At 63.9% G+C, this 27907-nt stretch overlaps 2 protein-coding genes across 7 annotated transcripts; one reads left to right on the top strand and one right to left on the bottom strand.

The window, feature by feature from the left end:
- The first annotated feature begins 1706 nt into the window (after positions 1-1706).
- Positions 1707-24166, top strand: PHRF1 (PHD and ring finger domains 1). Of its 4 annotated transcripts, none has more exons than XM_040255430.1 (18): positions 1707-1825; positions 5375-5490; positions 5798-5896; positions 8635-8849; positions 9750-9833; positions 11232-11350; positions 13946-14043; positions 14320-14495; positions 14908-15034; positions 17586-17713; positions 18149-18330; positions 18682-18798; positions 19219-19373; positions 19952-22429; positions 22622-22779; positions 22961-23191; positions 23292-23420; positions 23837-24166. In XM_040255430.1, the coding sequence occupies exons 2-18, from the start codon at positions 5397-5399 to the stop codon at positions 23978-23980; spliced, it is 4734 nt and encodes a 1577-aa protein (XP_040111364.1). In that variant the 5' UTR covers positions 1707-1825; positions 5375-5396; the 3' UTR covers positions 23981-24166. The 4 variants fall into 4 exon arrangements, with proteins under 4 accessions (XP_040111364.1, XP_040111362.1, XP_040111363.1 ...); XM_040255428.1 differs by having other exon boundaries at positions 22559-22779; XM_040255429.1 differs by having other exon boundaries at positions 18679-18798.
- A 500-nt stretch (positions 24167-24666) lies between these two features.
- IRF7 (interferon regulatory factor 7) lies at positions 24667-27706 on the bottom strand. Of its 3 annotated transcripts, none has more exons than XM_040255457.1 (9): positions 27652-27706; positions 27064-27355; positions 26818-26980; positions 26524-26731; positions 26213-26271; positions 25947-26124; positions 25150-25677; positions 24959-25077; positions 24671-24885 (listed from the first exon to the last, which is right to left on the bottom strand). In XM_040255457.1, the coding sequence occupies exons 2-9, from the start codon at positions 27081-27083 to the stop codon at positions 24718-24720; spliced, it is 1443 nt and encodes a 480-aa protein (XP_040111391.1). In that variant the 5' UTR covers positions 27084-27355; positions 27652-27706; the 3' UTR covers positions 24671-24717. The 3 variants fall into 3 exon arrangements, with proteins under 3 accessions (XP_040111390.1, XP_040111391.1, XP_040111392.1); XM_040255458.1 differs by having other exon boundaries at positions 24672-24885; positions 27064-27266; positions 27652-27680; XM_040255456.1 differs by having other exon boundaries at positions 24667-24885; positions 27064-27663.
- Between the last annotated feature and the right edge of the window lie 201 nt (positions 27707-27907).

The raw sequence follows: 27907 nt of genomic DNA, 5'->3' as shown, positions 1-27907 counted from the left end.
TCACACAGCAAGTCCCCACAGGTATCCGTCCTACATATGGTGATATACCTGTTTCAAAGCTACTCTCCCAGTCAGTCCCACCTGTCCTTGGCCCACCGGTGCCCACAAGTCTGTGACGTCTGTGTCTCCTCTGCTGCCCTGAAGACAGGATCATCAGTACCATCTTTCTATATAGTCCGCGTATATGCATTAATACATGGTATTTATCTTTCTCTTTCTGACTTTGTTCTGCATAACAGGCTCTAGGTTCATCCGCCTCATTAGTACTGACTCAGATGCATTCCTTTCAAGGCTGAGTAATATTGCACTGTATAGTAAGGTCCACTTTTTTATCCATTCATCTGTAAATGGATATTTAGGTTGCTTCCATGTCCCAGCCTCCTGAATAGCGTTGGAATGAACGCCGGGGTCCACGCGTCTTTTCCGGCTATGGTTTCCTCAGGGCGTGTGCCCAGTAGTGGGGTTGCCGCGTCACATGGTCGATTTATTCCTAGTTTTTACAGGAATCTCCACGCTTCTCCACAGTGGCAGTAGCACTTTACCTTCCCACCAGCCCTGCCAGAGGGTTCCCTTTTCTCCACACCCTTTCCAGCACTTGTTTTCGTAGATTTTCTGATGAGAGCCATTCCGACCAGCGCGAGGTGATACTCCTTTGTAGTTTTTTTTCCTTTGTAGCTTTGATGTGCGATGTTGAGCATCTTTTATCCCCTAGGTTCTGTCTTTATAACCTACCAGAGGGGATCTCTTCCCGCACCTTCGCTCCCCCCAAAGATGTAGAGCCTACATCTTTGTGGTCCCTGAGGGTTGCAGGGTTACTGAAGTGGCCTTCTTACTGGTCCGCGGCCCGCCCCGGCCGGTCCACTCAATTCACCCGCCGCCGCCGCCCGGGGCTCTTAGAAGCCAGCGTCTGCTCCCCACCCAGCCGGTGGGGCTCCCCGCTTCCGGGGTCCTGGCAGCTTCCCGCGCTCTCGCCACCGCTGCCCCGTCCGCAAGCACCTCTCGGGCAGGTCCCTCCTCACCCACTACCTACCACCGGCGAGTCCTCCTGGCTCCCGAGTCCGGGACTCGGCTCTCCTGTCGGAGCACGAATCCTTTTCTCACTCCTCGAGCGGCGCACCATCCACGTGGTTCACTGTTTACTGTGCGGCCCCGGCGGGACTCTGGGCGGGGGGCTCGTTCTTGCCCAGCACCTGGCGGAGCCCGCGCACAGGGTCCGCAAGTGTTCGCTGGCGTGAACGGACGGCGCAAAGCTGTTGGGCCGGGGGCGCCGCCAGGCTGACCCGGGCTCGCGCTCCTCGCCTCGCCTCGCTCTCGGGGTCTGAGAGATGCGGGTCGGGCGCGGTGAGGGCGTGGGGGCGGAGCCGCCGCGCGGGGCGGGGCCCGGGCTGGGGGCGGGGCCCTAGGTGTGCCTGGCGGCCGCTCCCATTCGCCCTGGGCGGTGAGCAAGGATTGGGCTGTACCACCTTCCGGATGGGGGAGTACCTCTCGGAACAGCCCACAGGCGGGGGCTTAGACTCTTCAAGTTCTCCCAATAAACTAGTCTTTCTGGACGAAAACAACGTATTAAACGGCGTTTCCAAGGCCTCGAGATGCCTGAGCTCAGGTAGAGGCGCCCTCCTCTGCCTCAGACGTTTCCTCCTCTCCCTCGTCCCAATGGTGCCCACCAACAGGCGGGGCGGGAAAGCCCCGGAAGCCGGCTCCATGTACTTCCGGGTCAAGGAGCGCGCGGCGACGGCGACGGCGGCGGTGGCGGTGGCGACCCGGCCTAGTTGTGCTTCTTGCTGTGGCGGCGGCTGCGGCAGCGGCGACGAGCGCACGGTTCCGGGTACGTACGGGCCGCGGCCTCCCGGGTTTCAGTAGCGCCCCGGCCGGAGGGCCGCTCCGGGCGCCGCGCGCTTTGTCTGAGGCCTGCCCGGCGGTGCGAGGCCTGCGCTGCTCAGGCCCCGGGCTGCCGGGCGGCGGCGGCCTCCTGCGGGCGCTGGAGGCCTCGCGCAGAGGCCGGGCGGCCCGCCTGCAGCCGGGTTCCCGGGAGGCGAGGAGCCCTCCGCCTCGCCCTGTGGCGCCCGCCCCCTGTGCTGTCGCTCTCCCCGCTCCGAGAGCGAGTGTGACCCTTTGCTAACTCGCCTCCAGCGCCCCGTCTTCTCTGCTTTTATTGGCTTCGCCTGTGTGTCGACAGGCCCGTGTGGTTGTTGGGATGGTCTCCCGTTCCTTAACTCACGTTGTCTTCATAGCAGTCTCTCAGGAGTAGGTATTGGCCTTCCTGTTTTTAGAGATAAGTAGATTGGAGTCCGGAGGTGTTAAGTAACTTGCCAGCGTCACACAGCTGCTGAATGCCGAGCCAGGGCCGGTTGTTAACCGAAGCCCTGATTCTGATTCCTGGCCCATGTTTTTTTTTTTTTTTCTTTTTAACAAGGATTGTGTTACGTCGATGTCAGCTTGGCGGTGTTTATATACTCTTGCTTCTGTAACAGAATAGTACTCACCTGGTGAGCCACGGTTTGGCCATTGGTCACTTGGACAGAACCTAACGCGAAGTGAGCTTTGACTTGGGCTTTAGCACGCCTGCCCTCTCCCTGAACCATTGGTGTTTTTCTTACGGAAAGAATGTTGAGTCAGAATGACAATAACTGGTTCTTCTTTTGCACCAGGCTGGTGGCAGGGCCCTGATAGAGCCAGCCTGGCTTTGGTTCTCCCAGCAGCCCCCTGTAATGGACTCTCGGTGTCTCTCTCAACCCTGCCAAGACCTTACTGGACTCTAGTTTGTTGTTTTTTTTGGTGGTGGGGAGGTTGGGCTCTCGCTTTTCGACTTGTATTGCAGCTTACAGTTCCAAGGTCTTTTAGCTGCTCTGGCAGACGATGAATGACAACTGAGATTCGAGCCCGTTGGACCTGAGCTGTTGGACCTGACACCCTTGCTCAGGGCCTGGGACGGGCACCCAGGTTCTGGTCACGGCACAGCTGCCAGTGACCACACCGGAAGGCCTTTTGGTTCCTTAGTTGGGATAAAAGGTGCTTTCAGTCCCTGGATTTGAAAATAGAGGGAAATACTACTTTTGTTTACATTCCCCCTGGCTCCCCCAAGTTTGGAGACTGGGCAGGAAAGCCATAGAGCACTGCCGGCCCCGTCTGGGGCGGCCGGCAGCCGGGAGGGGCCGAGCGCCTCCTGCAGAAAGGGCTTCCTGGGCATTGGTCTGGAGCGTGTGAGCGGAGGTGGGGCTAGTGGACCTGGGCAGGCACATCTGAGCTGGGGCTGCCACTGGGGCCGGTAGGTCCTGAGCCGGGGTCATATTCCCGCAGTGTTTGAGTGTGGCGTTCCTCACGGAGAGACGGGGTGCCAGGGGTCCCTAGTGTTGGTCTCTTACTTAGTGTTTGCACAGCTGCGTGGTCTGGGAAGTACCTTCAGAGACTCCTGGGCTCTTCCCCCTGGTGCTGCCAGAGGTACTCTGTGTGACCATGCAGGGAAGGGAGGGGTGTTGGTGGCCTTTGGAAAGTCTCCTCCCGGCTGTGATGGCGGAGCTCAGGCTTGAGGGACTGAACCCCGCTTGTGCAGGGACACAGGGAGTCAGCCTCGCTTCAGAGCTGGTGTCCCCGGCAAGTCCCCATGGGCCAGACCCCATCATGGCCACACTGACCTCTTCTGACAGCTCTCTGAGGCAGGCCTCGGTTTCAGTTACTGAGGGAGAAGCCAGGGGTTACTTGTGCGAGTGAACCGTCCCTGAGGGTGCTCTGTGGTCTGCTTGGAGGGCTACATTTTCTGAAGTTTGCCCTGGTACTTTCCTGGGTGTGAACACTGACCGCCCCCCACTCATAGGTTGAGCATCCCCAGTGCAGGACCCATGCCGCACGCCATCGGGCAGGGTAGGTACGGTAGGTGGGTGTCGTACGATGGCGCTGTGGAATCTGGTCACAGGTGCAGCCTGAGGCCCACAGGTCGTCCACCTGCAGTGGCCCTGCCGCCGCCACGTGCACAGGAAGGTGCCGTGCTCCTGGGTGGGCAGCGGCAGCGTCTTGTCCCACGGCCGGTGTGTCTCCAGCAGTGCTTGTGGTCAGGGCTCGGGTGGAAGACAGCTAAGGTCCCTGCCGTGCTGCTGATTCAGCAAGCAGGGGAGTGCAGACCCTTAGCTGAGCAGGACTGACTGATTTTCTCAACCTTAGGGTACCAGCTAGAAAACAGGTGGTGACTTTTAGGGGGTTCATAGACTCAGTTGACTGTTTCCAGGCAGACGCATCGTTTGGCTGGTGGCAATTTAGTGAAGTTAATATGCCTTCACTGTTTCAGAAGACACCCATCCAGAGCCGGGGGCCTTGTCTGGGATGTGTGACACCTTGGCTGTGACCCTCGCTCCAGCCCTGTCGGGAACCGTTCTTCAGTAGCAGCTGTACTGTGGCGGTGGCGACAGCGCCTGCCCTAGGTGCCAGCTGACGCGTGTGAAGCACATGGCGTGTGGGGTCCGGGAGTGAGAGGCTCTCCTGACCTCGGCTTGCTACTATCCGCCTCACCTCCTGCCCCTGTTCTTGCTTTGCTTCCGTCCCTCCGATCTTGCTCCTTAGATGTGCAGACTGGACTCAGAAACGCACTGTGCCACGGCGGGGGTCCCCTCTCAGGGTCACCAGGAAGTGAGTAGCCCTGAGGGGAAAGGAGCCCTTGTTTCGAGACCAAAGTCAGAGGCCCTGGTGCAGGAGGGCGCCTGTGTCCCTTTACGTCTGTGAGGTCACCGGTTTTGGTCTTCGCCGTTACCCCGGCCGCGGCCTTGCAGAGCAGGCAGGCTTGGCACCCCCAGGTGGTGACCAGGAGCCGGTGGGCATGGCAGCCCGGCCCCTGCTCCCCACGGCCCTGTGCTGCTCCTGGGTAGGCAGCTGACTTGGCCCTGTTCCTGGAGGGGCCGAGGCCAGGTCAGAGGAGCCCCGGCTGGTGCCCCTGGCCTCTTGGGGGAGGCAGGTGGGCGGGAGCTGGGCTGGCCAGCCGTGGCTGAGGGGGACATGCCACGGGAGTGTGGGCAGAGAGCCAGCTTGGCGCTTGAACCTTCGGGCGCCCACCCGCCGCTGAAAGCCCCGCTTTGCCTCAGCTTCCCTCGAGCCTGGCCTTGGGTACCCGGGAAGTGTTGAGGTGTGGCAGGTGGCTGAACAGGAACACGGCTGGTCTGAGGCTATGCTGAGCTTGCTTTAAGTTGGCGTCTGGCCGTGCACGTGGCTCTGTGAACAGGAGCCAGTCTTGTGTGTGCCTGCGCAGTTCTGAGCCAGCTCTGCCTCCTGTGCTGCGGGGGGACACGTGTCAGCAGGACTGAGATGTGCAGTGATTGTCACTCGCTCTCGGTGGGGAGCTGAATGCAAAGCCTGGGACAGAGGGGACTTACTCGACCCTCTGTTCTTTCAGAGCTGAATGCCCATGTCCAGTGATGGATGACGACAGCCTGGACGAGCTTGTGGACCGAAGCCCGGGGCCCAATGGCCACCCAAGACTCCGTCCTGCCACCCTGGCCAGCGATGCTGGTGAGCTGCCCCCTGCCCCTCCTCCCAGAGCAGGGAGTGAGTCTTTACGCTTTGCTCTTAAAGTGCCCAAGTAGCTCGTGGTCTGATCTTTATTTTTGACGTAGTCGCTACAGATGTGCTCTTAAATCCAGCGGAAGCCTCCACCCTGCGCACCTCACCCTGGCTGCCCTGACGCGGGGGCGGGGTGCTGCCAGGAGCCCTGTTGGATGTGCTCTGAACGCCCTGCGCACCTTCTCCCCAGCCCTGCTCTCCGCTGCCTCGGCTGTGACACTGCCCCTCAGGCCTGTGTTTTTCCCTATCGCTCTAGAAGGAAGCAGCGAGGCCCACAGTGACGCCTCCGAGGACGACTCTGGCAGCGAGCACAGCGATGAGGAGGACGCGGACAGGGACTTGGAGGACGGATCTGGTGAGAACACGGACATCCTCGGGGCCCCGGGTCTCCTCGTGCCATGACGGGGGTTGCTGTTCACAAAACAGCCTTGGTGAGCTTGCCACCTTCAGCACACCCACCAGCGGAGGCTGTGAGCTGTCAGGGTAACATTGCCTAACACGGTGGCCTCCTCTGGCAGCCGCCTGCAGTGAGCTTTGTCTTTAGCTGGGCAGCTGGCTCACATTGATGTGGTCGGGCTGATGACACAGTGGGAAGGTCTCTTGTCTGGTGGCAGCAGGAGAGTCAGTTCAGTTCAGTCACTCAGTCGTGTCCCGACTCTTTGCGACCCCATGAATCGCAGCACGCCAGGCCTCCCTGTCCATCACCAACTCCCGGAGTTCACTCAGACTCACATCCATCGAGTCGGTGATGCCATCCAGCCATCTCATCCTCTGTCGTCCCCTTCTCCTCCTGCCCCCAACCCCTCCCATCATCAGAGTCTTTTCCAATGAGTCAACTCTTCGCATGAGGTGGCCAAAGTACTGGAGTTTCAGCTTTAGCATCATTCCTTCCAAAGAACACCCAGGGCTGATCTCCTTCAGAATGGACTGGTTGGATCTCCTTGCTGTCCAAGGGACTCTCAAGAGTCTTCTCCAACACCACAGTTCAAAAGCATCAATTCTTCGGCGCTCAGCCTTCTTCACAGTCCAGCTCTCACATCCATGCATGACCACTGGAAAAACCATAGCCTTGACTAGACGGACCTTAGTCGGCAAAGTAATGTCTCTGCTTTTCAGTATGCTGTCTAGGTTTCCTGTTGCACATCTGATAACTTTCCTTCCAAGGAGTAAGCGTCTTTTCATTTCATGGCTGCAGTCACCATCTGCAGTGATTTTGGAGCCCAAAAAATAAAGTCTGACACTGTTTCCACTGTTTCCCCATCTATTTCCCATGAAGTGATGGGACCGGGTGCCATGATCTTCGTTTTCTGAGTGTTGAGCTTTAAGCCAACTTTTTCACTCTCCTCTTTCACTTTCATCAAGAGGGTTTTAGTTCCTTTTCACTTTCTGCCATAAGGATGGTGTCATCTGCGTGTCTGAGGTTATTGATATTTCTCCTGGCAGTCTTGATTCCAGCTTGTGCTTCCTCCAGTCCAGCGTTTCTCATGATGTTCTCTGCATAGAAGTTAAATAAGCAGGGTGACAATATACAGCCTTGACAATACTCCTTTTCCTATTTGGAACCAGTCTGTTGTTCCATGTCCAGTTCTAACTGTTGCTTCCTGACCTGCATACAGATTTCTCAAGAGGCAGGTCAGGTGGTCTGGTATTCCCATCTCTTTCAGAATTTTCCACAGTTTATTGTGATCCACACAGTCAAAGGCTTTGGCATAGTCAAGAAAGCAGAAATAGATGTTTTTCTGGACATCTCTTGCTTTTTCAGTGATCCCAGCGGATGTTGGCAATTTGACCTCTGGTTCCTCTGCCTTTTCTAAGTCCAGCTTAAACATCTGGAAGTTCACGGTTCACGTATTGCTGAAGCCTGGCTTGGAGAATTTTGAGCAGTAACTTTACTAGTGTGTGAGATGAGTGCAATTGTGTGGTAGTTTGAGCAGGAGGGTAAAGGGCCTGAGAACAGGGGGCAGCGTGAAGGGTGTGTGCAGGGAGCATGTGCAGCCGGACGGACCTGTGGGCAGGGTGGGCCCGGACCCTGTTACAGAACAAGGGTGGCCTGAGCCCTGGTTCCCACACTCCCGAGGGAGCCGGCAGAGGCGTGGAGCGACTGCTACAAGACTGTCAGTCGGCACCTCCGAGCTTAGGTGCGCGAGCTTTGCCGTGCGCACATCCTGCCCCGAGTGCCGCGCACCCGCCGTACCGCCTGCCTTGGCCTCCAGGCCGCCCTGGCTGGCGCGTGGCCTGTGGGCTCCCCAGGCTGTCCCGCCCAGCCCCCCCGCCGTGTGGTGCTGGGCTTTGGGAGCTTGGCTCACCACTGCTTCCCTGCCAACACCGCCTCTGGGACCTGTGTGGGTGTTGAGGCTTCCGCCTGGTTTATCACAGTCCTTGGAGCTCCGTGGATATGAGCATTAGAATGTTCCAGAGAGGTAACCCCTCGTGTTTGGGACGGTGCCTATGAAGGAGCAGCGTGAGCTTGCGACCCTGTGTGCACTGGCGACCTATTATTCCCGAGCTCGACTGTGGCTTCTCTGCAGGCACAGGCAGCTCTGGGCTGAATCTGCAGGCCATGATGGGGCTGTTCCACTAGTTTCTGCAGATAGACTTGGGGCTTGGCAGCAGAGGACGTGAGGTCCTTGTCGGTTCAGCCCTGGAGTGGAGGCCAGAGGGCCTGTGGATGCCAGTGGACAGGGGCTGGGTGCAGGGGGCTGGAAGATGGGCAGGAGCTCACCATCCAGGGGCAGAGGCAGCGCATAAAGAAGCGGTTAGCTCGGGGGGGTGGATGCCAAGGGTGTGGTTTAGGGTTCATCACGAGAAGGGGCTGGGCTCGGACTCCCTGGTCCTGGGTTGGTGAGAAGCTTCCCGAAGGACAGGTCTCAGCTGTGATCTGGAGGGCAGGAGGGCTCGGTGGGCGGTGGTGCCCGTGGGGCAGGCAGGGTGCCGGCGGGACAGCTGCCGCGGAGCCGAGTCCCAGGAGTCCCGGGGCCGATGACCCCTGGGGGCCGTCTGCCTCCGGCGGGGGTTCCAGTTCGGCTCCAAGCGCAGCTGGGGCCTCGTGCCTCCTGAGCGCCGGGTCACAGACTTGCACCCTTGCCTCTTAAGGTTCCGAGGACTCTGAGGAAGACGGTGATGACGTGGACGCAGCAGCAGCCGCGGCGGCCTCTCAGGGAACGCGGGAAGGCGGCGGTGCGTTTAATTCTGACGACGACTCCGAGAGCTGCCCGATCTGTCTCAATGCTTTCAGGGAGCAGGCTGTGGGCACGCCCGAGAACTGCGCCCACTACTTCTGCCTCGACTGCATCGTGGAGTGGTCCAAGGTGCGTGGCGTGTCTTCGGGCTGGGCTCTGTGTGGGTGGCCAGCCCCTGGCCTGCCCCTGGTGGGTCTGGGTCTCTGCTTGATGGCAGGGGTTGGAGCCCTGGGTGGCGTCCGAGCCTGGTCTCTGCTGTGTCCCCATTCTGGGCCCTTGGGTGGCTGGTGACGCTCACTCTGGGCAGCACAGAACGAAGGGGGGGCGGTTCATGGGCGAGAAACCCCGGGTGGCCCAGGGCAGCCTGCCGGCCAAGCTGGCTGGTAGGCGTGTGCTGAGGGGTCAGCTCGCGGACACGGAGCCTGACTCGTGAGCACAGCAGTGTAGTGCACACGGGGGTCGTGGGGGCTGCAGGGTGAGCTCTGGCAGCGCTGCCCGCCCCCTTCTGAACTTTGTGGAAAAAACTCAAAGAGGCGTGAGCCCGAGGTCGAGTGGCCGCAGCTCCGGCCCGTGCCGGGCTTCAGGACACCGGCCTCGCCTGCTGCTCCCCCCTTCCCTCCGTCATGGCGTGGGCCCTGGAGCAGGGGCAGGTCTGGCTGCACTGCACCCGCCCTTCCGCAGCGAGGGTGGCGGTGGCCCAGCGACTCGAGTGCTGAGCCACCTCGTCCGTGCCCAGCCGCCCGCCTGGCCCCCAGCGCGCCTGCCGCCCCGCGGCCTCCTGTTCCCTGGGCACTGATGGCTCCGGTGTCGGCTCCCCAGGAGAGCTGCCCTGCACCACGGGAGCGTGGCTTCTCTCTTCCGCTCGGCTGTGCTCTCAGCTCTCGCACGGGGCCTGGTGCACACCAGCACCGAGTCAGTGACTGAGTTTCTTGTGAAAGGAACTCTCGGCTTCCAAGAGGAATCGTCTTGAGGTGATGTTAACAGTGACTGATTCTTCAAGGTTATAACACAGTTCTTATTCTTTTACAGAACGCCAATTCCTGTCCAGTTGATCGAACTATATTTAAATATATTTGTATTCGAGCTCAATTTGGTGGTAAAATCTTGAAGAAGGTAAGTGTAGGTGCCTCCTTACGTGTATTATATTGGCCCCCGTCTCAGGGGAAAACCTTCCTTCAAAAGATGATTTGCTCTCCTGAAGCGTTGGTTGCGTGCCCTTTAGAAATGCGCGGAAATGCCTTTTGCAGCTGTGGGCTCGGGGCCCGGCTGGTGGTGGCGCCGTGTGCCTGGCCAGCGTAGGCTCTGCGTCAGGGCCGTCCCTGACTCCCGCCCTCCACTCCACGCACCTCTTCTGCGTCTCCGAAGCGGCTTCCTTCCTGAGCCACGGCGGGGAGGCCGGGGTGGACCCCAGACTTGGGAGAGGAGGCCAGCTCTCGGGACCAGACTTCTGAAGGCACAGGGCAGGGCCAGGAGAGCCGAGGGCGGGCGTGCTCCTCACTGCTGCGGCCTCTGCAGGCCTCCTTTTGTTGAGCAGCAGTGTTAGAGAGTCTCAGAGCAGGCATTCCCTGGTGGCCTGGTGGTTGAGACTCCCTGCCTGCACAGTCCGGCCCTGGTTCAGCCCTGGTCAGGGAGGTTCTCGCAAGCCTCAGGGTGCTGCCGGGGAGGATGGCGTGTACAGACTGGCTGCACATCTTCTCAGTGGGCTGCTTGCAGCCAGAGATCTGTTTTTTTACTCTGGAGCCAGAGGCAGCAGGGACTCCGCTCTGGGCACACAGATTTCCCTGAGTCTGTGTGGGCGACGCGGCCCCATCCTGCCAGGGACGCCCTCCTGTGCCCGCCTGCACTCTGCTGTTCTGCCCAGAGGCCGCGGGAGCGCGGGCAGTTTCCCTGCAGGCCGGCTCTGCTTGAGTAGCTATGAGTGAGGGCGGGCCCTGAGCCGTCCTCTGGGGAGGGAGAGTGGTGCAAGGACCCTCACACCAGCAGGTCTGGACTCGGCAGAGAGCCCGGAGGTGCGGGGAGGCCCCGAGTGCCTGCCTGGCATGGGAGCGAAGCTGGGGAGCACGGCGGGGAGGGAGGAGCAGACGCTGGTCCTCGGGCGGGACGCGGAGCAGGAGAGCGAGACGGCCCGCCCCCCGCATATGGTGCCTGCTGGCGGCACTGTGGGGCGCAGTAGTGGCTGTCAGGGGGTGGTGGCCGCTAGAGGCCCGAGTCCCTGTCTGCCCGCCGCCTCCCCACTTTGCAGCGCCGCCCATGGGCTTGGCTGGCTCGTTGTTCCTCTGCCCTGGGGTCCTTCTGCAGCGCACACCTTGTTCTCCGTTGAGTCGTTTCTTTCTTGGGGCTTGCTGTCTTGAAATAGTTAGAAAACGTTAAAACCGTGTGCGTGTTACTTCAGAGCCCCTGGGCCCACAGAAGCCGTGCGAGCGAGTCCGCTCTGGGTCGGGGTAGAGCGACATAGATGGCCCTGGGGCTTGGACCCTGCCTGCTGTGTGCTCAGCTCATTCTCGTCCCCAGATTCCGGTGGAGAGTGCCCAGCTTGGGGAGGACGAGGATGAAGACCCGACCTTCTGTGAGGTGTGTGGCCGGAGCGACCGGGAGGACCGGCTGCTGCTCTGTGACGGCTGCGACGCCGGGTGAGCCCCTCCCCGTCCCGTCGGGCCTGGCTCCGAGTTGGGACCCCTGGGACCTTCCTTGCTGCAGAGGCCCCAGCAGTGAGGAAGACGCCCGCCCTCGGCTCTCCCGGCCCTGCGCTGTCGGGACGTGCTAGAGGGGAGCCTGTGGGCGTCTGCTCCGTGAGCCGCCCCCACAGGCCTGCCCGGTCGTGCTCGGCGCCGTGAGCCCCCACAGGCCCCCTGAACCCCAGCGTCTGCCACTGCGCCCGCCAGTCTGGCCTCGGCTCGCGCCCCATTTCCTCTACCCTCCCCGTGGCTGCTTCCCTTGTTGCCGTGTACACCCTCCCCGTTCCCAGCCATCTCCTGAGACTGCTCGCAGGGGTGCACCGTACCCCTCAGGACGGAGGGCAGAAGCGGGAAACGGGGGTGTGGGCCGGCTGGGCCAGGGTGGACACGGGTGGGACCCGCCCGCCATGCAAGGCCAGGCGTGGGAGCCTCCCCCGCAGGGCAGGTGGGCAGGATGGGCTGCCAGCCGTCCTGTGGATGTGGTAGCCCGTGGGTGTCATCCGTCCGCTCCTCACTCTGGAGCAGCGAGGGCCCTGGAGGGCCGGTGCCCATGGGACAGTGCAGACTGCTTGGGCCACCCGCCAGGGCCCGCTTCCTGCCGTCTCCCTGCCGCAAGGCAGCAGGGCCCTCTCTCAGGGCCTGACCACATCTCCACCTGCCTCCCAGTCCCCCTTGGGGTTCACACCGCTGAGAACGCGGACTCCTTCCTCACCCGCCTCCACGTCCAGTGACAGCCCTGGAGGTCTGACTCCCCTGTGCCTGCCCCTTGATAGTCCCGGAGCTCAGCCGTGTCTGGGGGAGTCATGTTTTGCCTGTTGTCACTCTGGATCTGGAGTGCAGAAGCGGGGCCCTGGTGTCCAGCCCACGGATCTTGCTGTCACATACTGTGACCGTGGGAGGCGGGACAGACCGTGTCTTCTTTCCCAGTGTGGATGGCTGTGCAGGAAGGGGCTGAGACCGCAGGACGCCGCCTGGGAGGCTACACGCAGGGGAAGGAGAGGCTGGTTCTGGCGTAGCCGCGGTTACCGCCTTTGCCTCTGGCTTCCCTGAGCCTAAAACTAGCCTGTGCGTTTTCTGGTGGTCTCGCGGATGCTGGGGCACTGGGGAGCCCCGAGTGGGGTGTTCATTTGCCAAGCTTCAATTTTCCCTAAGGTTTTTACTTCTTTGGGGTAGTAGAGGCGCACCATGGGGCTTGTGGAACCTTAGTTACCCAACCAGGGATTGAACCCAGGCTCTGGCAGTGAAACGGTCACTGAACCACCGGGCACTCCCCCCATTTGTGTTTGACCTAACAGTATTCGTGAGTGGGGACCTCTCCATGTCAGGGCTGTGCCGTCGTCGTGGGAGGGGGTCGTTGCTGTAGACGCGTGAGCGCTGCAAGCCTCCTTGAGTGGCCACGGGGGTCTCCTGGGCTTGAGCCTGCAGCTGTCTTCTCCGTGGAGGGATTTGTGGTTACAGACTGGGCAGGAGGGTCCCCCATCACCCCCGCCAGCCTCTGCTGCAAGACCCTGGGGTGTGGTGGTGAAACCACGGTTGAACCGCACTCAGTTCTGGAGATGTTTCCGTGGGACTCTGCCTCTCAGTGTCGGGCGGTGTTCTTGAGACTGACTGCGTCGGGGGGATTTCTCAGGTTGAGACCTAGTGTGGGTTCTGGGTGCTCCCCGGTGCTTGGGGTCAGCCTGCGGCATCTGTCCACTGGGTGCTCGGGTGAGGTCCAGCCTGGGGATCGGGGCAGGATCTGCCTCCCTGTGACCTCACACAGGGCAGGGCTGGGAGCGGCAGGAGGCTTTGCAGTGGAGTCCAGCCCGGGCTTGGGTGTGCAGCGTGGGGTTGGCGCTGGTTTCCGCCTGCCTTGGTGCTGTCTGGAGTCTCCAGGGTGCCAGCACTGGTGGCTCCTCCCCGACTGCTCCCCTGAGGACAAGTTAGGGAGCACCGTGGGGCAGGTGTCTCCGGGCAGAACTGGTGCTGGTGAAGCTCCTCCTCAGGGTTGGGGGGCGCAGGGCCACCACCGTGGTGGTGGGTGGGAAAGGACCTCCTAATGACATGTCTTTGGAGACCACCTCCCAGGAATGGTGGGCGTTACCCGTGTAGCTGCCAGCTTCCAGCTGCCAGTCTCTTGGCCCCAGATGGTACATGCCCCGCAGAGAGTTGAGTGGCTGTTGGGCCCTTCCATAGGGCCGAGATGCCCCGAAGCCTATGGAGGAGGTCCGGCCGCCCAGAATGCCTGGGGAAAGGGAGCGGACAGGGGTACCCGGCTCCAGGCACAGTCGCCTGCCCCACGTCCTTGGCAGGGGCCTCCGAGGCAGCCCGGGTGGGCCCCGGTGCTGCTGTCGGGGTGGGGTAGGCACCGTGTCTCCTCTCTGTTCTCAGACGCCCGTCCCGGGGCCTGGAGTGCACCCTGGTGGCCTCACTTAACTTCACCACCCTTGCAGGTCCATCTCCAGACGCAGTTGCGTTGCAGGGTTAGGGCTCCAGGGTGAGGGGGGTACAAGGGCACAGCACCACGTTGGGGGCACCGTCGTGAGGCTCAGACGCCCTCTTGTCCCCCAGGTACCACATGGAGTGCTTGGACCCCCCTCTCCAGGAGGTTCCAGTGGATGAGTGGTTCTGTCCAGAATGTGCTGCCCCTGGGGCCGGTTCTGCCACTGGTAACGTGCTGCCTGCTCTCGGGCAGCCCAGACCCTTTCTGTGGGGGTGGGCACCTCGGCCCAGGGAGATGGCATCGGGCTGTCTGGCAGGGATGGCTTTCAGTTGGACTCCGGTGCGAGGGCGGGAGGGCACGTTGGACATGGGGTTGGTCAATGGGGGGTTCTGAGGGCCCAGGTGCCTGGCAGGTGCACCCTGCCTTCTGTTCCCAAGTCCCCCTGCCAGGGCCAGGGCCAGGGCGTGGCAGAGCGCGTCAGCCATGGGTGTTTTCTTCCAAGATGTGGGTCCTGTGAGCGAAGAAGAGGTCTCCCTGCTCTTGGCTGACGTGGTGCCCACCACCAGCCGGCTTCGGCCCCGCACGGGGAGGACACGGGCCATCGCCAGGACGCGGCAGAGCGAGAGGGTGCGAGCGACGGTGAACCGGAACCGGATCTCCACGGCCAGGAGGTTCCAGGTGGGTGCCTGTGGCCCTCCACGCTGGCTGTGTGCAGGGAGCGACGCTGAGGGGGCCTGAGGTGGCGGCAGCAGCGGAGAGCTGGCCCTGGGGCTGCTGGGCAGCGCTGTCACCCACAGGGGCCGTGGTGCTGACCCAGAGGGCTGAGGGACTCGGCGGCGGACTTGGGCCCAGGACCCACCACCGAGGCCTGCAGTCCGCTCTCCTCAGGCCCAGGAGCGCTCCTCCTCCTGCCTTCGGGCCTGACCTGCCCCTCGGGAGGCCTCCCCAGACCCCACTCCCCATGGGTACTCGGGAGACCCCGCAGCCTGCCTGCTGTCTGTCGCAGCTTCTGGGGCTCGGGATCCCTGGGCTCCCTCGCGAGGTCTGAGGCGACTCCGCTCCCCGACCATGCCATCCTGTGCTGTTGCAGCGTGTCCCTAGGTACCTCATGTCTTCTCTGCTGGATGAAACCATTGAAGCCGTGGCTGCCGGGCTCAGCACAGCCGTATACCAGCGCCCTGGGCCGCGTGCCCCCGCCCGCCGCAGGAGGAAAGGAGGTAGGCGTTCCCGGCTCTCGCTGCCCGCGGTCCCTGCTGTGGCGCGGCCTGGTCTCCATGGCGGCCAGACCAGTGCATCCGAGGCACTGCAGGCCTGGGGTTTGGGTCTGCTTAGTCCCTCTGAGTGCCCTGTTGAGGGGCTCTTGGTGTGGCAGCGCCCCGAATGTGCATCAGAGTGGCCCAGCCTCCCCGCGTGGGTCGGGGCGAGCCTGCGGCGGCCTCGTGGAGGTTCCCGCCGCGCCTTTGACTCGGGCAGCCCGCCGGTGCAGCCCTGTGCCTGGCCTCCCTGCTGACGTTGTTCAGCCTCTGTACAGCTGCCGTGCTGTGCACGCTCTCTGCGCCTTTTCCGTGCTAGTCTTGGTAACTTTGTCTCAGGAAGTTCGGTTCATCTCTCCCAAGGAGAAGCTTTCACCTGAGGTCAGCGTCCCTGGCGGCTCCTGCTCCGTCTTGTGTCTGTATCTGCTGGTCAGAATTCTGCTCTGTAGAGGAGCTGGCCCTCCTGCTCGACTGCTTGTGTGAATCGGGAGACGTGGATTCCTGTTTCACTGAGTGGCTTACAGTCTGTGGTCTTTTAAAAGCCAGTGTTGTTGAGACGGATTTGCCGTGACAAGTGCTTCTGCTCCGGGCACGTGGCTCCCACTGAGGCCAGCGAGCCTTCCAGCCGGGCCCTGCCCCCGTAGCCCCTCCGGGCGCCCGCCATCCTGCCGTGGGTGCTGTCTTTGCGCCCTTGGCTCCTGCGCGGGAGGCCTCGAGCGTGTGCTCTGGTTGCTCACCAGCGGTGACCTGGGGCTCCATGTGGTGGGTGTGTCGGCTCGCTTCCCTTCCCTGCTGAGGCACGTGTCGTGGCTTGTCCCTCTGCCTGTGCCGGGCATCTGGCTTGTTCTGTGGTGAAGCTGCTGTGCAGACCCTTCCCCGTGGGTGGGTGTGTCCGCCGCTCTGGCTCAGTAGAGGGGACCGGCTGGCGCGGAGGGGCCGTGTCAGAGGCACCCACCCCGCTTCCAGCGGCAGTGTGCGCCTGCAGCGGCGCTGTGTTCTTGCCCAGCTCCTCCCGTCTTCCTGTGCTCCTGGCCTCCCCAGAGGACAGGCGGGGTGTGGAGATGAGACCTGAGGGCTACCTGTGGGTCACGGTTTTCTGCACCCAGAGGTCACGCTGATCCCTGAGCTGCCGGCTCAGGTGAGAGGTTCCGCTTCGCCTGTCTTCCTCCTGACTCTCCCCGCTCACATCCAGGACCTCACATCTCAGACCCAGCAGCTCACCCTTCATCTGCTCGCCCCTGCTGTGTCCTGGGCCTCCCTGTCTTCGGCTGTCACATCTCTGCAGCTGTGGTCACAGCTGTGGGGGCTGAGGGACACAGACCCTGTCACCTTCTCCCTGGGGCCTGGCCGCTCCCGGCCAGGATGGCCGTGTCCTCCTCCCCTCCTGCGTTACTTTGAAGCACGTTCTCGTTTTACCTGTACATGTCTCGCAGCGTGTTTCTGGAAGAGAGGGAGTGTTTCTCCGAGGCCGTTGTAACATCTGAGGAGATGATTAGTAATTCCACAGCCTCGTGATGCAGCCTGTCAGCGTCGGGAGTTCTGATTGTGTCACAGACGTGGTGGAATTTCAAAGCAGCTTACGTGGAGCTGGAGCAGAGCTCTGTGCTGCGCTGGGGCTGCCTGTTACGCGCCTTGTCCTCTGACGGGGTGGAGTGAGCAGGTCTCCTGGGGGCCAGATCTCGCCTCCTGGGTGGCTGGAGGCCCGCGGCTGGTTCAGGCGTGGGTGGGGGTTCCGTCAGGTTCAGGTCTGCGAGTCGCTGAGGAGACGGCGGAGCGGCTCCCTCCTGACGGGCCGCATCGCGGAGCGTGGTTTCTGTCTGCTCCTGTGTTGACTGGTTCTTGTCCCTGAGTTGCTGCGGCATGCTCCAGTGGAGATCGCTTAGGGCTCTCAGCTTCGTCGTGGGCTCAGGGACCCAGACTCGGTGTACACACTTCCACTGCACAGTCACGAGGGTGGACCTCTGTCTTCCTTGGAACCTACTTCTGGGCTGAGGTTCCTGAGTGCTCCAAGGCTGCGGGAGCAGTGCGGCCTCGGGGCACCCTGTGGCTGCCTGGGCCCCTGCCGTCGCCCAGAGCACCCAGGTGGCTGCTGGCTGTGCAGGGTCGTCCTCGGGATGTGTTTGCTGGAAATGTACTGTGAAGTCCCCTGTCCCAGCCTTTGGGAGCACTCCTCGGCGAGGCCGCTGAGCGGCTCACGTCGGTTCCCCATCCTCTGGGAGCACTCCTCAGTGAGGCCGCTGAGCGGCTCACGTCCTCTGCTTCAGTGTTCCGTGGTGGTGTAAACCGTCTCCTTGCTGGTTCCAGTGGTCAGATCTGGAGATCAGCGTAAGCTCAGACTTGCCCTGTCCTCGCCGTACGCTGCCCCCCGCCCCTGGGGGGAAGCGTGTATAAACCCCGTAACGAGAAGCAGGGAGCAGTGCCCCAGGCCAGGTGGACGGGTGTTGGTTGGCTGAGTCTTGGGGGACAGCGGGGTGGGCACACAGCGAAGCGAGCACTGTCAACGTGCTCTCGGCAGGAAGGCGGAGGAAAGCATCAGGACGGAAGAGAGCCCTGTCCAGGCCGCCTGCAAAGAGCAGGAGCTCAGGGGCGAGGTTGAAGAAACGCCCAGGTCGTGTGAAGAAGACGAAAGTGCAGAAGATAAAGGTAGCCCGGGGCGGGGTCTCCCTCGGGTTCTCTGGCCTGTGTGCGGAGGGGGGACAGTGGGAGGCACGGAAGAAGTATCTCTAATTACTTGGAGGCTCGCCGATAAAGATGCACATTTCTGCAGCGTGGGCTGAAAACAGGCTTGAAGTGAGGGGTGTTCAGAGCACCGCAGAGTGGCTTCTGGAGCCACGGGGGCCCGTGGGGCCAGGCCCCCCACCTGTTTGGAGCTTATGCCCAGGGTGGCAGGCACCTGGTGTGAGGCGGGTGGAGTGAGGCCTGGGCGGGGTCTTTGTGTGATGAGCACGTGCGCCCCTCAGGCTCCAGGGCGGCCAGCCCTCTGCCCCGTGTTTGGTGCCGTGGGTTCCTAGTTGAACTGGCATTCCCAGAGGCCGTGGATCTCAGCCCTGTCGTTTCTCCCTCTGACCCTGGGTTCAGAATGAAGCTACAGCTCGTTCACGCATCGCACGGACGCTGGGCCTCTGCAGGCCGGCCCGTGGAGCCTGCACCCCCTCCGTGTACAAGCCTGCAGACCCGTCTCTGGGGCTGATGCGTGCCGACATCGGGGCAGCCTCCCTCTCCCTGTTTGGAGACCCCTATGAGCTGGACCCCTTTGACAGGTGGGTGCAGAGCGGCTGGGCTCTCTCCCCCAGGCCGGTGGACATGCCACTTCCGCTGGAGCCTGGCTCACTCTCGGGGTTTGTGTTTGTGAAATTCCTTGCTCTGAGCAGCTCTCAGACCCCATTAGGTGGTGAATGAAAAGAGCTCTGTGCTCCCTTGGCATGTCTGCCCCCGTCCCTCCCGACTTAGAGGCTGGGGCAGCTGCCGACACAAGGTCCCTGTGCAGGGCCGCGGTTCAGTGTTGAGTCACAGAGCCTGCCAAGGGCCGCTCGCTGTGGAGGGCGGGTGGGAGCTCCCTGGGCCTGGACGCGAGGGCCACCTGCCCTTTGGCCTGTGTTCCTCCGCAGCAGTGAGGAGGCGTCTGCAAGCCCTGCTTCCCCTCTGAGCGCCAAGAGGAGGGTTCTGTCCCGGTCAGCCCTGCGCTCCCACCAGCCTGTAGCCAGACCCGTCTCCATGGGGCTCTCCAGGTGTGTCCTGGGGGGCAGGATGGGATGGATGGGGTGTAGGTGGGCCCCAGGCCTGCGAGAACAGTGGACTACAGAGCGGGTGGGCGCTCTGCCACCCGGCACCCTGAGACCTCTTGTGGCCTTTCCCCGGCTCGTGGGTGAGGAGGAACTGCAGCCAGTCCCAAGCCAGGGACGCGGGGCACGGGGCTGGGCAAGGAGCCAGCCTTCTCTCCTGGCTGATGGTCCCCCAGCCCAGCCAGGCACCACTGCTCACGCGCTCCGCCTGTCGGTGGAGCTGGGGCCAAGGGCCTCGCACGTGTCTACCCCGTCTCCCTGCCATCCGTTAGTGGGAGCTACTGTGGGGGTTCCTTCTCTCGGGGTCCCTGCCTGCACATGGGGCACCGGGGCTGGAGGGGCTGAGACCGCGGGGCCTGCCTGCAGGAGGAGCGCTCCTGCCGTGGCCCCCCAACCGGATGTGGACGCGGAGCCCAGCCCTGACCTGCTGGGGAGCATCCTGTCCGGCCAGAGCCTTCTGATGATGAACGGTGCCGACATCGTCATCCACCGCGACGGCTCCCTCAGCGCCAAGAGGGCAGGTAAGCAGCTGTGCCCACGGCCTCCTGCCGCCCTCCGCACACCTGGGGTTAGGGCCACGTGTCCTGGAGGCGGTCTGCGTGTGGCCGACCGGGCGACCCTAGGGTTTACTCTCAAGCAGCGCTGAAGGCTGAAGATACCTTTCCGTTGCTTGCTGGTAGTGCAGTTGGTGGTGGGGTTTCCAGGCGGCCCACAGGCCCTCCTTGCCGCGGCACAGCTGCTTGCCTGCTCTCACAGCCCCAGGGACCAGCACAGGGCCCTCTCCACAGATCAGGGCCCCAGTGGGTCTCAGGGCTGGGGTGGATCTGGCCATGAAGGGCAGGCCAGGCCACATAGCTGCAGCCAGTGGTGGCCTGGGGTGCTGCTCCTTTTTAAGGGTCTTTCGAGCCCAGGCCCGTTCTGATCCATAAAGAGTGCGGGGGGCAGCGGCGACATGGGCCGCAGCACAGAGAGCCTGCAGCCCACGCCGCAGTGTTGAGCAAGCAGGCATGGAGACCACACCGCGCTGGGAGGGCGTCCCGGGGGAGGTGAGCCCCTGCGGGGCCAGCGGGACCGACGGCTCGGCCTTCCTGTCTTTCAGTGCCTGTCTCCTTTCAGCGGAACTCAGCTGGTCCGTCCAGAGCGCCAGAGGGCGCCGGGGGGTGTCAGTCAGGAAGCGGGCAGCAGAGCTCAGGGCCCAGCTGCCCTGGCAGGGCTGCCCCCGCCCCCGCCCATGTCCCTGCACTCACGTCGGGGGCAGCGGCGAAGCCGGACTCCTCGGTTACCCCTCGGTCGGGCCAGCCTCAGACCTTGTCCAGCGAGAGCAGACCTGGTATAAAGCAGAGTGAGGACAGCCGGGTTAGCGGCGACAGCAAGCACTTTCTGCCTCTCGGGCCTGTAGCGTTGAAGGCCTCACACAGCGGCTCTGACTCGCCCTCCAAGAGTGCATTGCTGGGCCAGGCCCTGAGACCAGCTCCCAGGCGGACAGACATCTCCGAGCTCCCCAGGATACCAAAGATCAGGAGAGACAGCAGCCGGGGGGACGAGGGCCCCGCCACCAGGCAGGGCGTCGAGCTTCCCAGCTCTTGCATCAGCCGGCTGACAGGCAGGGAGGGCCCCGGACAGCCTGGCTGCGGGGCCCGGGTAGAGGGTGAGCCCAGTAACCAGGGCGCGCAGGAGCCCAGTGCGCACTCGGCGGGGGGCCCCCAGCCCCCCAGCCCACTGGGGCCCGCCCGGGGGAAGGCTGTTGGCTCCACCTTTGAGAGTTTCAGGATCAACATTCCTGGGAACACAGCCCATTCTGGCAGACTGCTCAGCCCTGGCTTCTGTAACACGTTCCGGCCGGTGGACAGCAAGGTGCAGAGGAGAGCAAGCCCCTCGCCCCTCTTCTCCGTCAGGAAGACGAAGCAGCTCAAGAGCGAGATCTACGACCCCTTCAACCCCACGGGCTCCGACTCCAGCTCCGCCAGCAGCAGCCCCGAGCGCCTGGGCCTCCTGCCCTCGGAGATCACACGGACCATCTCTGTCGACAGCCCCAAGGCCCCAGCGCCGCCCCCCGTGCGCTGCGTCACCTCCTACACGGTGCAGGCCGGCGCGGGGAAGGAGCCGGAGCCGCCCCGGGGGCCCTCCAGTCTGCCTGAGCTCCAGGATGAGGAGCCCTGCACACAGGCGCAGCGGCCGTCCCCACCGGAGCCCTGGGGTGATGAGGAGCTGCCTCCCCACAGCTCCTTCTTCGGCTCTGAGGGCCGGACAGTGACCTGCGTGACTGTGGTGGAGCCCGACACGCCCCCCAGCCCTGACGCCCCGCCTGCGACCACCCACAGGGTCGTGGAGCTGCGCTCCCCCTCCCGCTCGCGCTCCCGTTCCAGCTCTCGCAGCCGGAAGAAAGGCCCGCAGCCGAGGGCGGCCACCGGGGAGCAGCGGGCTGGCCGCTCAGGCTCCCGCTCGTCCTGCTCAGGGGACCGGAGTTCCAGGTCGGCCTCGCCGCCGGCGGGCGAGGACCAGCGCAAGAGACACCGGCCCAAGGCCCGGGGCCGCAGGTCGTCCAGCGAGCGCTCCAGCAGCCGCGAGCGCGCCAAGCGGAAGAAGACGAAAGACAAGAGCAGGGAGCGGGGCAGAGGCTCCTGGGGCCACAGCCGGCGGAGGTCCCGCTCCCGCTCCGGGAGCTCATCCCACGAGCACCGAGAGGGCCGCAGGAAGAAGAGGCGGCGGTCAGGGTCCAGGTCTCGGGGAAGGGAGTGCTCCCCCGCCAGGCACCCCAGGGAGAGGAGGGGGCGGCCGCGAGACCGGCGCGGCTCCCGAGAGAGGCGGCGGCGAAGGTCCAGGTCTGCCAGCCCGGAACACAGGCCCCGGGCGCACCGGCGGCCTCGGTCCCGGGAGAAGCGCCTGCGGCCACACCCCCACTCTCCTGAGCGGAAGTTGGCCCTGAAAGAGGCTTCTGCAGCACCCCCTCCCCAGGGGGAGCCCAGGCCAGACAGGGAGCCCCCGGCCAGGTCCCCGGCTAGGCCCCCATCCTCAGCAGGAGCAGACGGCTTGCCAGAAGGGCCCGAAGTCGACAAGACCGCCCCAGTCCCGGAGGTGCTGGCCGAGTATCCAGCGGAGGACGTGGACTACGGCGACTCTGTGGAGGCGGGGCACCTCTTTGAGGACTTTTCCAGTGACACCATCTTCATGCGGATTGATGATATGAGTTCCCCGCCCTCCCCGGAGAGCACGGACTCCTCCCCGGAGCGCGACCTCCTGCCCAAGCCCGCCGTGCCCCCAGCTGGCCCCCAGCACGACACCAGCCTGGCGGTGGCCGTCATCCGGAGGGAGGTGTCTCGGATCCACGGTGAGGATGTGGCACAGCCCTCGCCTGGGAGCGAGGGCCCCCAGGAGAAGCACTCGCTCCAGCAGGACGCAGACGAGGCCACCACAGTGCCCTGTGCCCTGGGAGCCCAGGCCCCGGGCGGGACGCCTGTGGGGAAGGAGGAAGGCCCCTCTCAGAACCCCCTGCTGCGAGCCAAGGCGCTGGTGAAGAGGGTCACCTGGAACCTCCAGGAGGCGGAGTGTGAGGCCCCGGCCAACAACAGAGGCCTGTGTGAGTAGGCACTTTGGGGGGCGGGGAGTGATCCTCGGGTGACTCCCAGGCCACCTTGGTCGTTGGGGGTGGGATGGCAGCGCCTGCCCTGGGGTCCTTGCTCCAGGATGTGTTTTTGGAATTTTCTAGCCAGGAGGCAGTCTTGTGGCCTGGAGGGCCCCAGTACACCCACCCCCGTATGTCGGCCCCTAGGGACACCACTTCACAGGCCACAGAAGCCGCGGGAGGGAGTCTGGGAATCTGACGACGTGGGCCCCGTGGCTGGGCTCCATCAGGCACCCTTCTCTGCGCCTCCTGCCCCTGCTTACGTGCTTCCAGAGCCCGGCTTCCCCCCGACTGACCCCTCTCAGGTGGGCCCCTGGTCTGGAGGGATGTGGCCTAGCACACAGGCTACCCGGGCTGGGCTGGGTTGGGGCTGAGGGCTGCACGCACCAGCCCTTTGCTGCCTGGGCTCTTCGGGTTCAGAAGTGGGGGTTGAGGGCACAGGGTAGTGAGTGTGCAGAGGCTGAGCAGGCTTGTGTTCTCGCCCAGGTACAGAGCCCCAGCCTGCCCCCCGGCCCAGCCCTGCCATCAGGCATCCCGCCATACGCACCTGTCAGCCAGCCCGCAGTCCAGTTCCTCCTCCAGGGCAGCCAGCCCGTCCCAGGCTGCGGGGCAGCCTCAGAGCTGGCCGGCCACACTGCCGCCGCCACTGCTACCAACAGCTCTGAGGAGAGGACGGCTCCTCCCAGGCCGGCCCCAGAGAAGGCCAAGAATGAGGAGGTGAGACCCTGCTCCTCCTCCAGGGCCAGGCGCGGGCCGGTCGCCCGGTGCCGCGGGCCGGTCGCCCGGTGCTGAGCCCTCCCCGGTGTCCTTCCCCCAGTACATGAAGAAGCTGCATGTGCAGGAGCGGGCCGTGGAGGAGGTGAAGCTGGCCATCAAGCCCTTCTACCAGAAGAGGGAGGTGACCAAGGACGAGTATAAGGACATCCTGCGCAAAGCCGTGCAGAAGGTGGGCGGGGCCCGAGAGCCCGGGGCTGGGGCGGTGGGCGGGGCCCGAGAGCCAGGGGCTGGGGCGGTGGGCGGGGCCTGAGAGCCCCGGGCTGCGTGGCCACACCCCACACCCCCTCGCTGTAGCCGGCCGCTCAGGTGCTTGGGGTGTAAAGGCTGTTGTTTGTGAGCCGTTGTTAGAGGTTGAGCAACACTACGTTTAACCCCACTCACGGCTAGAAAAATGAGACCCCCTAGAGGCGGACATGCCAGATCGCCTCAGGAGGGCCGCCAGCCACCCTGCGAAGTGGGCAGAGCAGGTAGACGCGCGTCAGCCTGTCTGCCGCCCCTCACAGGGTCCCCAGGGCCTGGTCCCCATGATCCATGACCGTGTGGGGAGCGAAGGGATGTCTGGGTCACTGTTCCCCCTACCCCCAGATTTGCCACAGCAAGAGCGGGGAGATCAACCCCGTGAAGGTGGGCAACCTGGTGAAGGCCTACGTGGACAAGTACAGGCACATGCGCAGGCACCGGCGGGCCGAGGCCGGCGAGGAGCCGCCCGCCCAGGGCGCCGAGGGCTGAGGAGCGGCTGGAGCGGAACACAGGACGCGTCCTGCCCTCCTGTTTTCAGGGTTCTGTGATCACACATGGTCTGTGCACCTGTTTTGCTCATAGTTTGAAACTGGACTTTTTTATATGTATATTATAGATACACACTGTTGCCATTGTGTTCTAATTTATCAAAAATGGATTCTCTTTAGACATGTCTGGCTCCGTACTTGAAAGGTGGTAAGAGCGAGCGGGCCTGGGCGGGGGGCTTCTCCCCTGGTCAGCCTTCTGCTCCTTTGTGCTTCACAGACAGTTGCTTGAGTTTATACTTGGCCCCCCCACCTCCCAGGTGGCACCCTGCTGGCAGCTCGCACTGGCCAGAAACAGGCCTGGGGCACAGCAGGCAGAGCCCCCGTCTGCATCAAAGGGGCCCAGGGGCTGCCCCTCAGGCGCAGGGGACATCTGCGTGGCCAGAGCTTGCACCGTGAAGAAAAGGGAAGGCGTGTGCACAGGGGCCTGTGGGGGCGGGGCCCCCAGTGCGATCCGCTGAATCCACGAGGCCCCTCCAGAGCCCAGTGGACACTGGCATGGTTCTTAGAAGCTTTTTCTTTTTTTTCTTGGCCAAGCTGTGTGGCATGTAGGATCTTAGTTCCCCAACCAGGGACTGAACCTGCGTCCCCTGCTTCGGAAGCGTGGAGTCTTAACCACTGGACTGCCAGCCAAGTCCCCTTAGATCTTTTTATTGGATCGGGAGGGGTTGGGGGTCTGGCTTAGGCAGCCTGTTCCACCTCCATCATGAAGTGCTCCAGAAAGTGCTCCAGGTCCTCGTAGAGGCTGTTAGAGCTGGAGAGGCAGAGGCTCAGGCTGCCACTGTCCAGGGAGGACACACCTTCGCGCTGCACAGCCTCCAGGTACGCCCGGCACAGCCACGGCTCCAGCTGCGGGGAGGGTGCTGTCAGGCTGGGTGGGGGCTGTGTGCAGCCTCCCCCCACTGGGGACCTGGCCCCTCACCTTCACCAGGACCAGGCTCTTCTCCTTGGGCCTCCCCACTGACAGGTCCTGCCCAAAGCCCAGGTAGACGGTGTAGTTGGGGGAGCCGCGGCGCTGCCGGGCCCGGAACTCCACCAGTTCTGCGGAGCAGGGCTCTGGTGAGGGGGCGGGGCACGGAGGGCCCACAGCCCCAGGGCAGGGGTGTCACTAACCTTGGAAGAAGGTGCCGAAGTCAAAGATGGGCGTGTCACGGTCCCGGGGCAGCAGGCGAGCGGGGCTGGAGGTGCTGGCCGAGCCCAGGGGCCCCCCCACCTCCCAGTAGACTTTGCATTTGCCCAGGCGCCGGGCCCACAGCCACAGCCCCCGGAGCTCCAGCTGCAGGCCAGGGGCCACGTGCTGCAGCAGCTTCTCCGTGTAGTGGAGCTGCTTCTGGTCGGGCAGCTCGGCGGGGCTGGGGAAGGCTACCTGCTGGGGCCCTGAAGCCTCTCCAGCTGCGCCCAGAGGGCCATACAGGAGCACACAGCTTGGACGCCCCACCACCTCCTGCAGCACTGTTCGGCCTTTATACAGGATGGTCAAGTCCAGGGCCCCTAGGCTGGGCTCCGGCTGCAGACCAAGCTGTGAGCAGCCAGGGCCAGCCAGGGCCAGCCCCCCTGGCATCGGTGTGCAGGCACCAGCAGAGGCTCCCATGTGGGGCTCTGCCTCCGGGGGCTGCCAGGGCTCTGGGGGTGGGCCTGCATCTGGAAAGGAAGAGAAGCCTGAGCTGACAACCTGGGCCCCCAGGTCCTCCCTGTCCCACACATTCCCTGGCTCCTGGGGCTGTGGCCTGAGGCTGGAGGCACCACCTCCTCTGTGGAAGTACAGCTCCCAAGCCGAGGGCTCTGGGCCTGCGGAGACCCAGCTATACTGGCCCAGCCGTGACCAGCCCCCCCTCCCCCGGGCCGCACTCTGCCGTCTTGCCTGTCCCTGCAGGGTAGAGCACTCCCCACCCCCTGCAAGAGGCCCTCACCCAGAGCCTCTGGGGAGACCAGATCCAGCAGATGCTCCTCCAAGCAGCTCTGCTGCAGCGCCTGGATCAAGATGTCCCCGGCATCTCCAGCTAGGCTTGGGGGGCAGGGTTCAGGGTTCAGCCGGTGCCCCAGGCTCTCACCAGTATCTGCTGCCAGGCATGGCCCCGGGAGCCCACCCTGCGGAAGAGGACAGCGCCAGCATAAAGGAGCTGCCCCCAGGCCCAGGGAGGGAGCAGCCTCAACCCAGGATGCAGAGAGGCCTTACCCTTGCAGGCGGGGCATCTTCTGGGGCCTCGTCCTCCCCCTGGTCAAAGCCTAGGCCTTCTGGGGGAGAATTAGGGTTGGGGAAACGCTGAAGTGAGGCGCCTGGATGTCAACGCCCCCTTGTCCCTGGAAGCTGGGCTGCGCTTCCCCTTCGAGCCTCAGCGGGCCCCCTTCACTCCAGCGCTGCCACCCCCCTAACTGGCACTAGCTTCTCCCACGCGTTTCTAAAACCTAAAATCTGACTTAGCAGCTACTCCCAGGACACAGCACAGTCTCCCTGCCGGCAGCACCCCAAACCCCGGCCTTCCTCACCTCGGTACCCCGGCTCGGAGCTGATCTTGTACACCTTATGAGGGTCGGTAGGGTCCCCCGAGTTGTCTTCCAACATCACGAAGCGCTGCGTGCTGTGCAGAGCGCAGCGGAAGTTGGTTTTCCAGGAGGCCCTCAGCGCACTCTCGGGGATCGGCGGGGCACCTCCACCGCTGCGGGGCGGCCACCTGCCTCGGGCCACGGCCCATGCCTGAGAAAGACAGAGTGTAGAGCACGTGGCCTGGACTTGCGGACCTGGGCCGGCCCTCCCCAGGCCGGGCAGAACTGGGGTCTCACCTTAAAGATGCGCGAATCGGCTTCACCCAGGTCCTTCCGCGCGAAATGCTTCCAGGGTACGCGGAAGCGCGTTCGGGCCGCGTCCAGCCACCGTAGCCCCTCATAGCGGCCGCTGCTGACCTCGCCCAGAAGCCAGTCTCCGAAGAGCACGCGCGGGGTTCCCCTGCGGGCGGAGCAGCCAGGTGTCAGGGCGCACGGGGGCCGCCGGGGGCGTGGGGCCCGCAGCGGGCAGGGAGGCGGGCTCACCGGTCTGGAGCCTCGGCCATTGGTCCCCCCTCAAAGGCTGGGCCTGGAGACAGTGGCACGCCCTCCGCGCAGAGGGCTGGGGTCTCGGGACGGTCGGGGGTTGGCGCAGGAGAGGAGGGTTGTCTGTGAGTCTCCACAGGTGGTCCCGGGTGTTGGGGGGTCACAGATGCGGGCTTCCCGTCACGGCGTTGCGGAAGTGAGTCCTGGCCAAGACGGCGCTGGATGTGGCTACCGATGTGGCCGGGGCGCGCACGAGGCGTCACAGGTTTTGAGCCGGCGTCCGGGCTGGGCCCTACGGGGGCGCGACGGGAACTGCCGCAGGAAAACGAAACCCGGCGTTGCGGAAAAACGAAACCTAACCCGCCACGCCCCGCGCGTCACCGCCACCTCCCCGTCCAGATCCCGGAGTTCCAGGCCCGGGCCCCGCGCCGTCATCCGTGCAGCCCGCCCCCTCCTGGTCACTGCTCTGCGAAGCGCGTCCCGGATCCGTGCCTTCCGCCGACCTCCGTGGTCACTGCTCCGAGAATCGACCCCGGAGTCCGACGAGGCCTTCACTCGGGTTCTTTCCGGGTTGGGCCTCCCCAGTACCTGGCGCAAGTTCGGGCCGCGTCCAGCCTCAGGACGCGGAGTCACCCGTGGGGAGATTGCTCCCCTGGGGCTCGCGAGCAACCGCTTTTATGGGGCGGGGGGCGGGGCCGGGCAGGGGCGGAGCCCCAGGTGCCTGGGAGGGAGTCACGTGCGCCTGGAGCGGGGCCGAGCGCAGGTGCGCAGGACCGGCTCTTGGGCTCCGGCGCGAGGCGGCACGGGGGTCCTGGCGACCCTGGACCCAGCCCCGATGCGGCCC

The sequence above is a fragment of the Oryx dammah genome, unplaced genomic scaffold, assembly GCF_014754425.2.
Source record: "Oryx dammah isolate SB20612 unplaced genomic scaffold, SCBI_Odam_1.1 HiC_scaffold_15, whole genome shotgun sequence".
Lineage (NCBI taxonomy): Eukaryota > Metazoa > Chordata > Mammalia > Artiodactyla > Bovidae > Oryx > Oryx dammah.
This window is presented reverse-complemented; position numbering and strand designations above follow the sequence as displayed.

Excerpts from the sequence above, each read along its gene's own strand:
- PHRF1 (XM_040255427.1), top strand. The coding sequence starts at position 5,397 with ATGGATGACGACAGCCTGGACGAGCTTGTGGACCGAAGCCCGGGGCCC. Across the intron at positions 18,799-19,218 it reads GTCTCCATGGGGCTCTCCAG|GAGGAGCGCTCCTGCCGTGG; the intron begins GTGTGTCCTGGG and ends GCCTGCCTGCAG. Across the intron at positions 23,421-23,836 it reads TGCGCAAAGCCGTGCAGAAG|ATTTGCCACAGCAAGAGCGG; the intron begins GTGGGCGGGGCC and ends CCCTACCCCCAG.
- IRF7 (XM_040255457.1), bottom strand. The coding sequence starts at position 27,083 with ATGGCCGAGGCTCCAGACCG. Across the intron at positions 26,981-27,063 it reads ATGGCCGAGGCTCCAGACCG|GGGAACCCCGCGCGTGCTCT; the intron begins GTGAGCCCGCCT and ends CTCCGCCCGCAG. Across the intron at positions 25,078-25,149 it reads CTTCGGCACCTTCTTCCAAG|AACTGGTGGAGTTCCGGGCC; the intron begins GTTAGTGACACC and ends CCTGCTCCGCAG.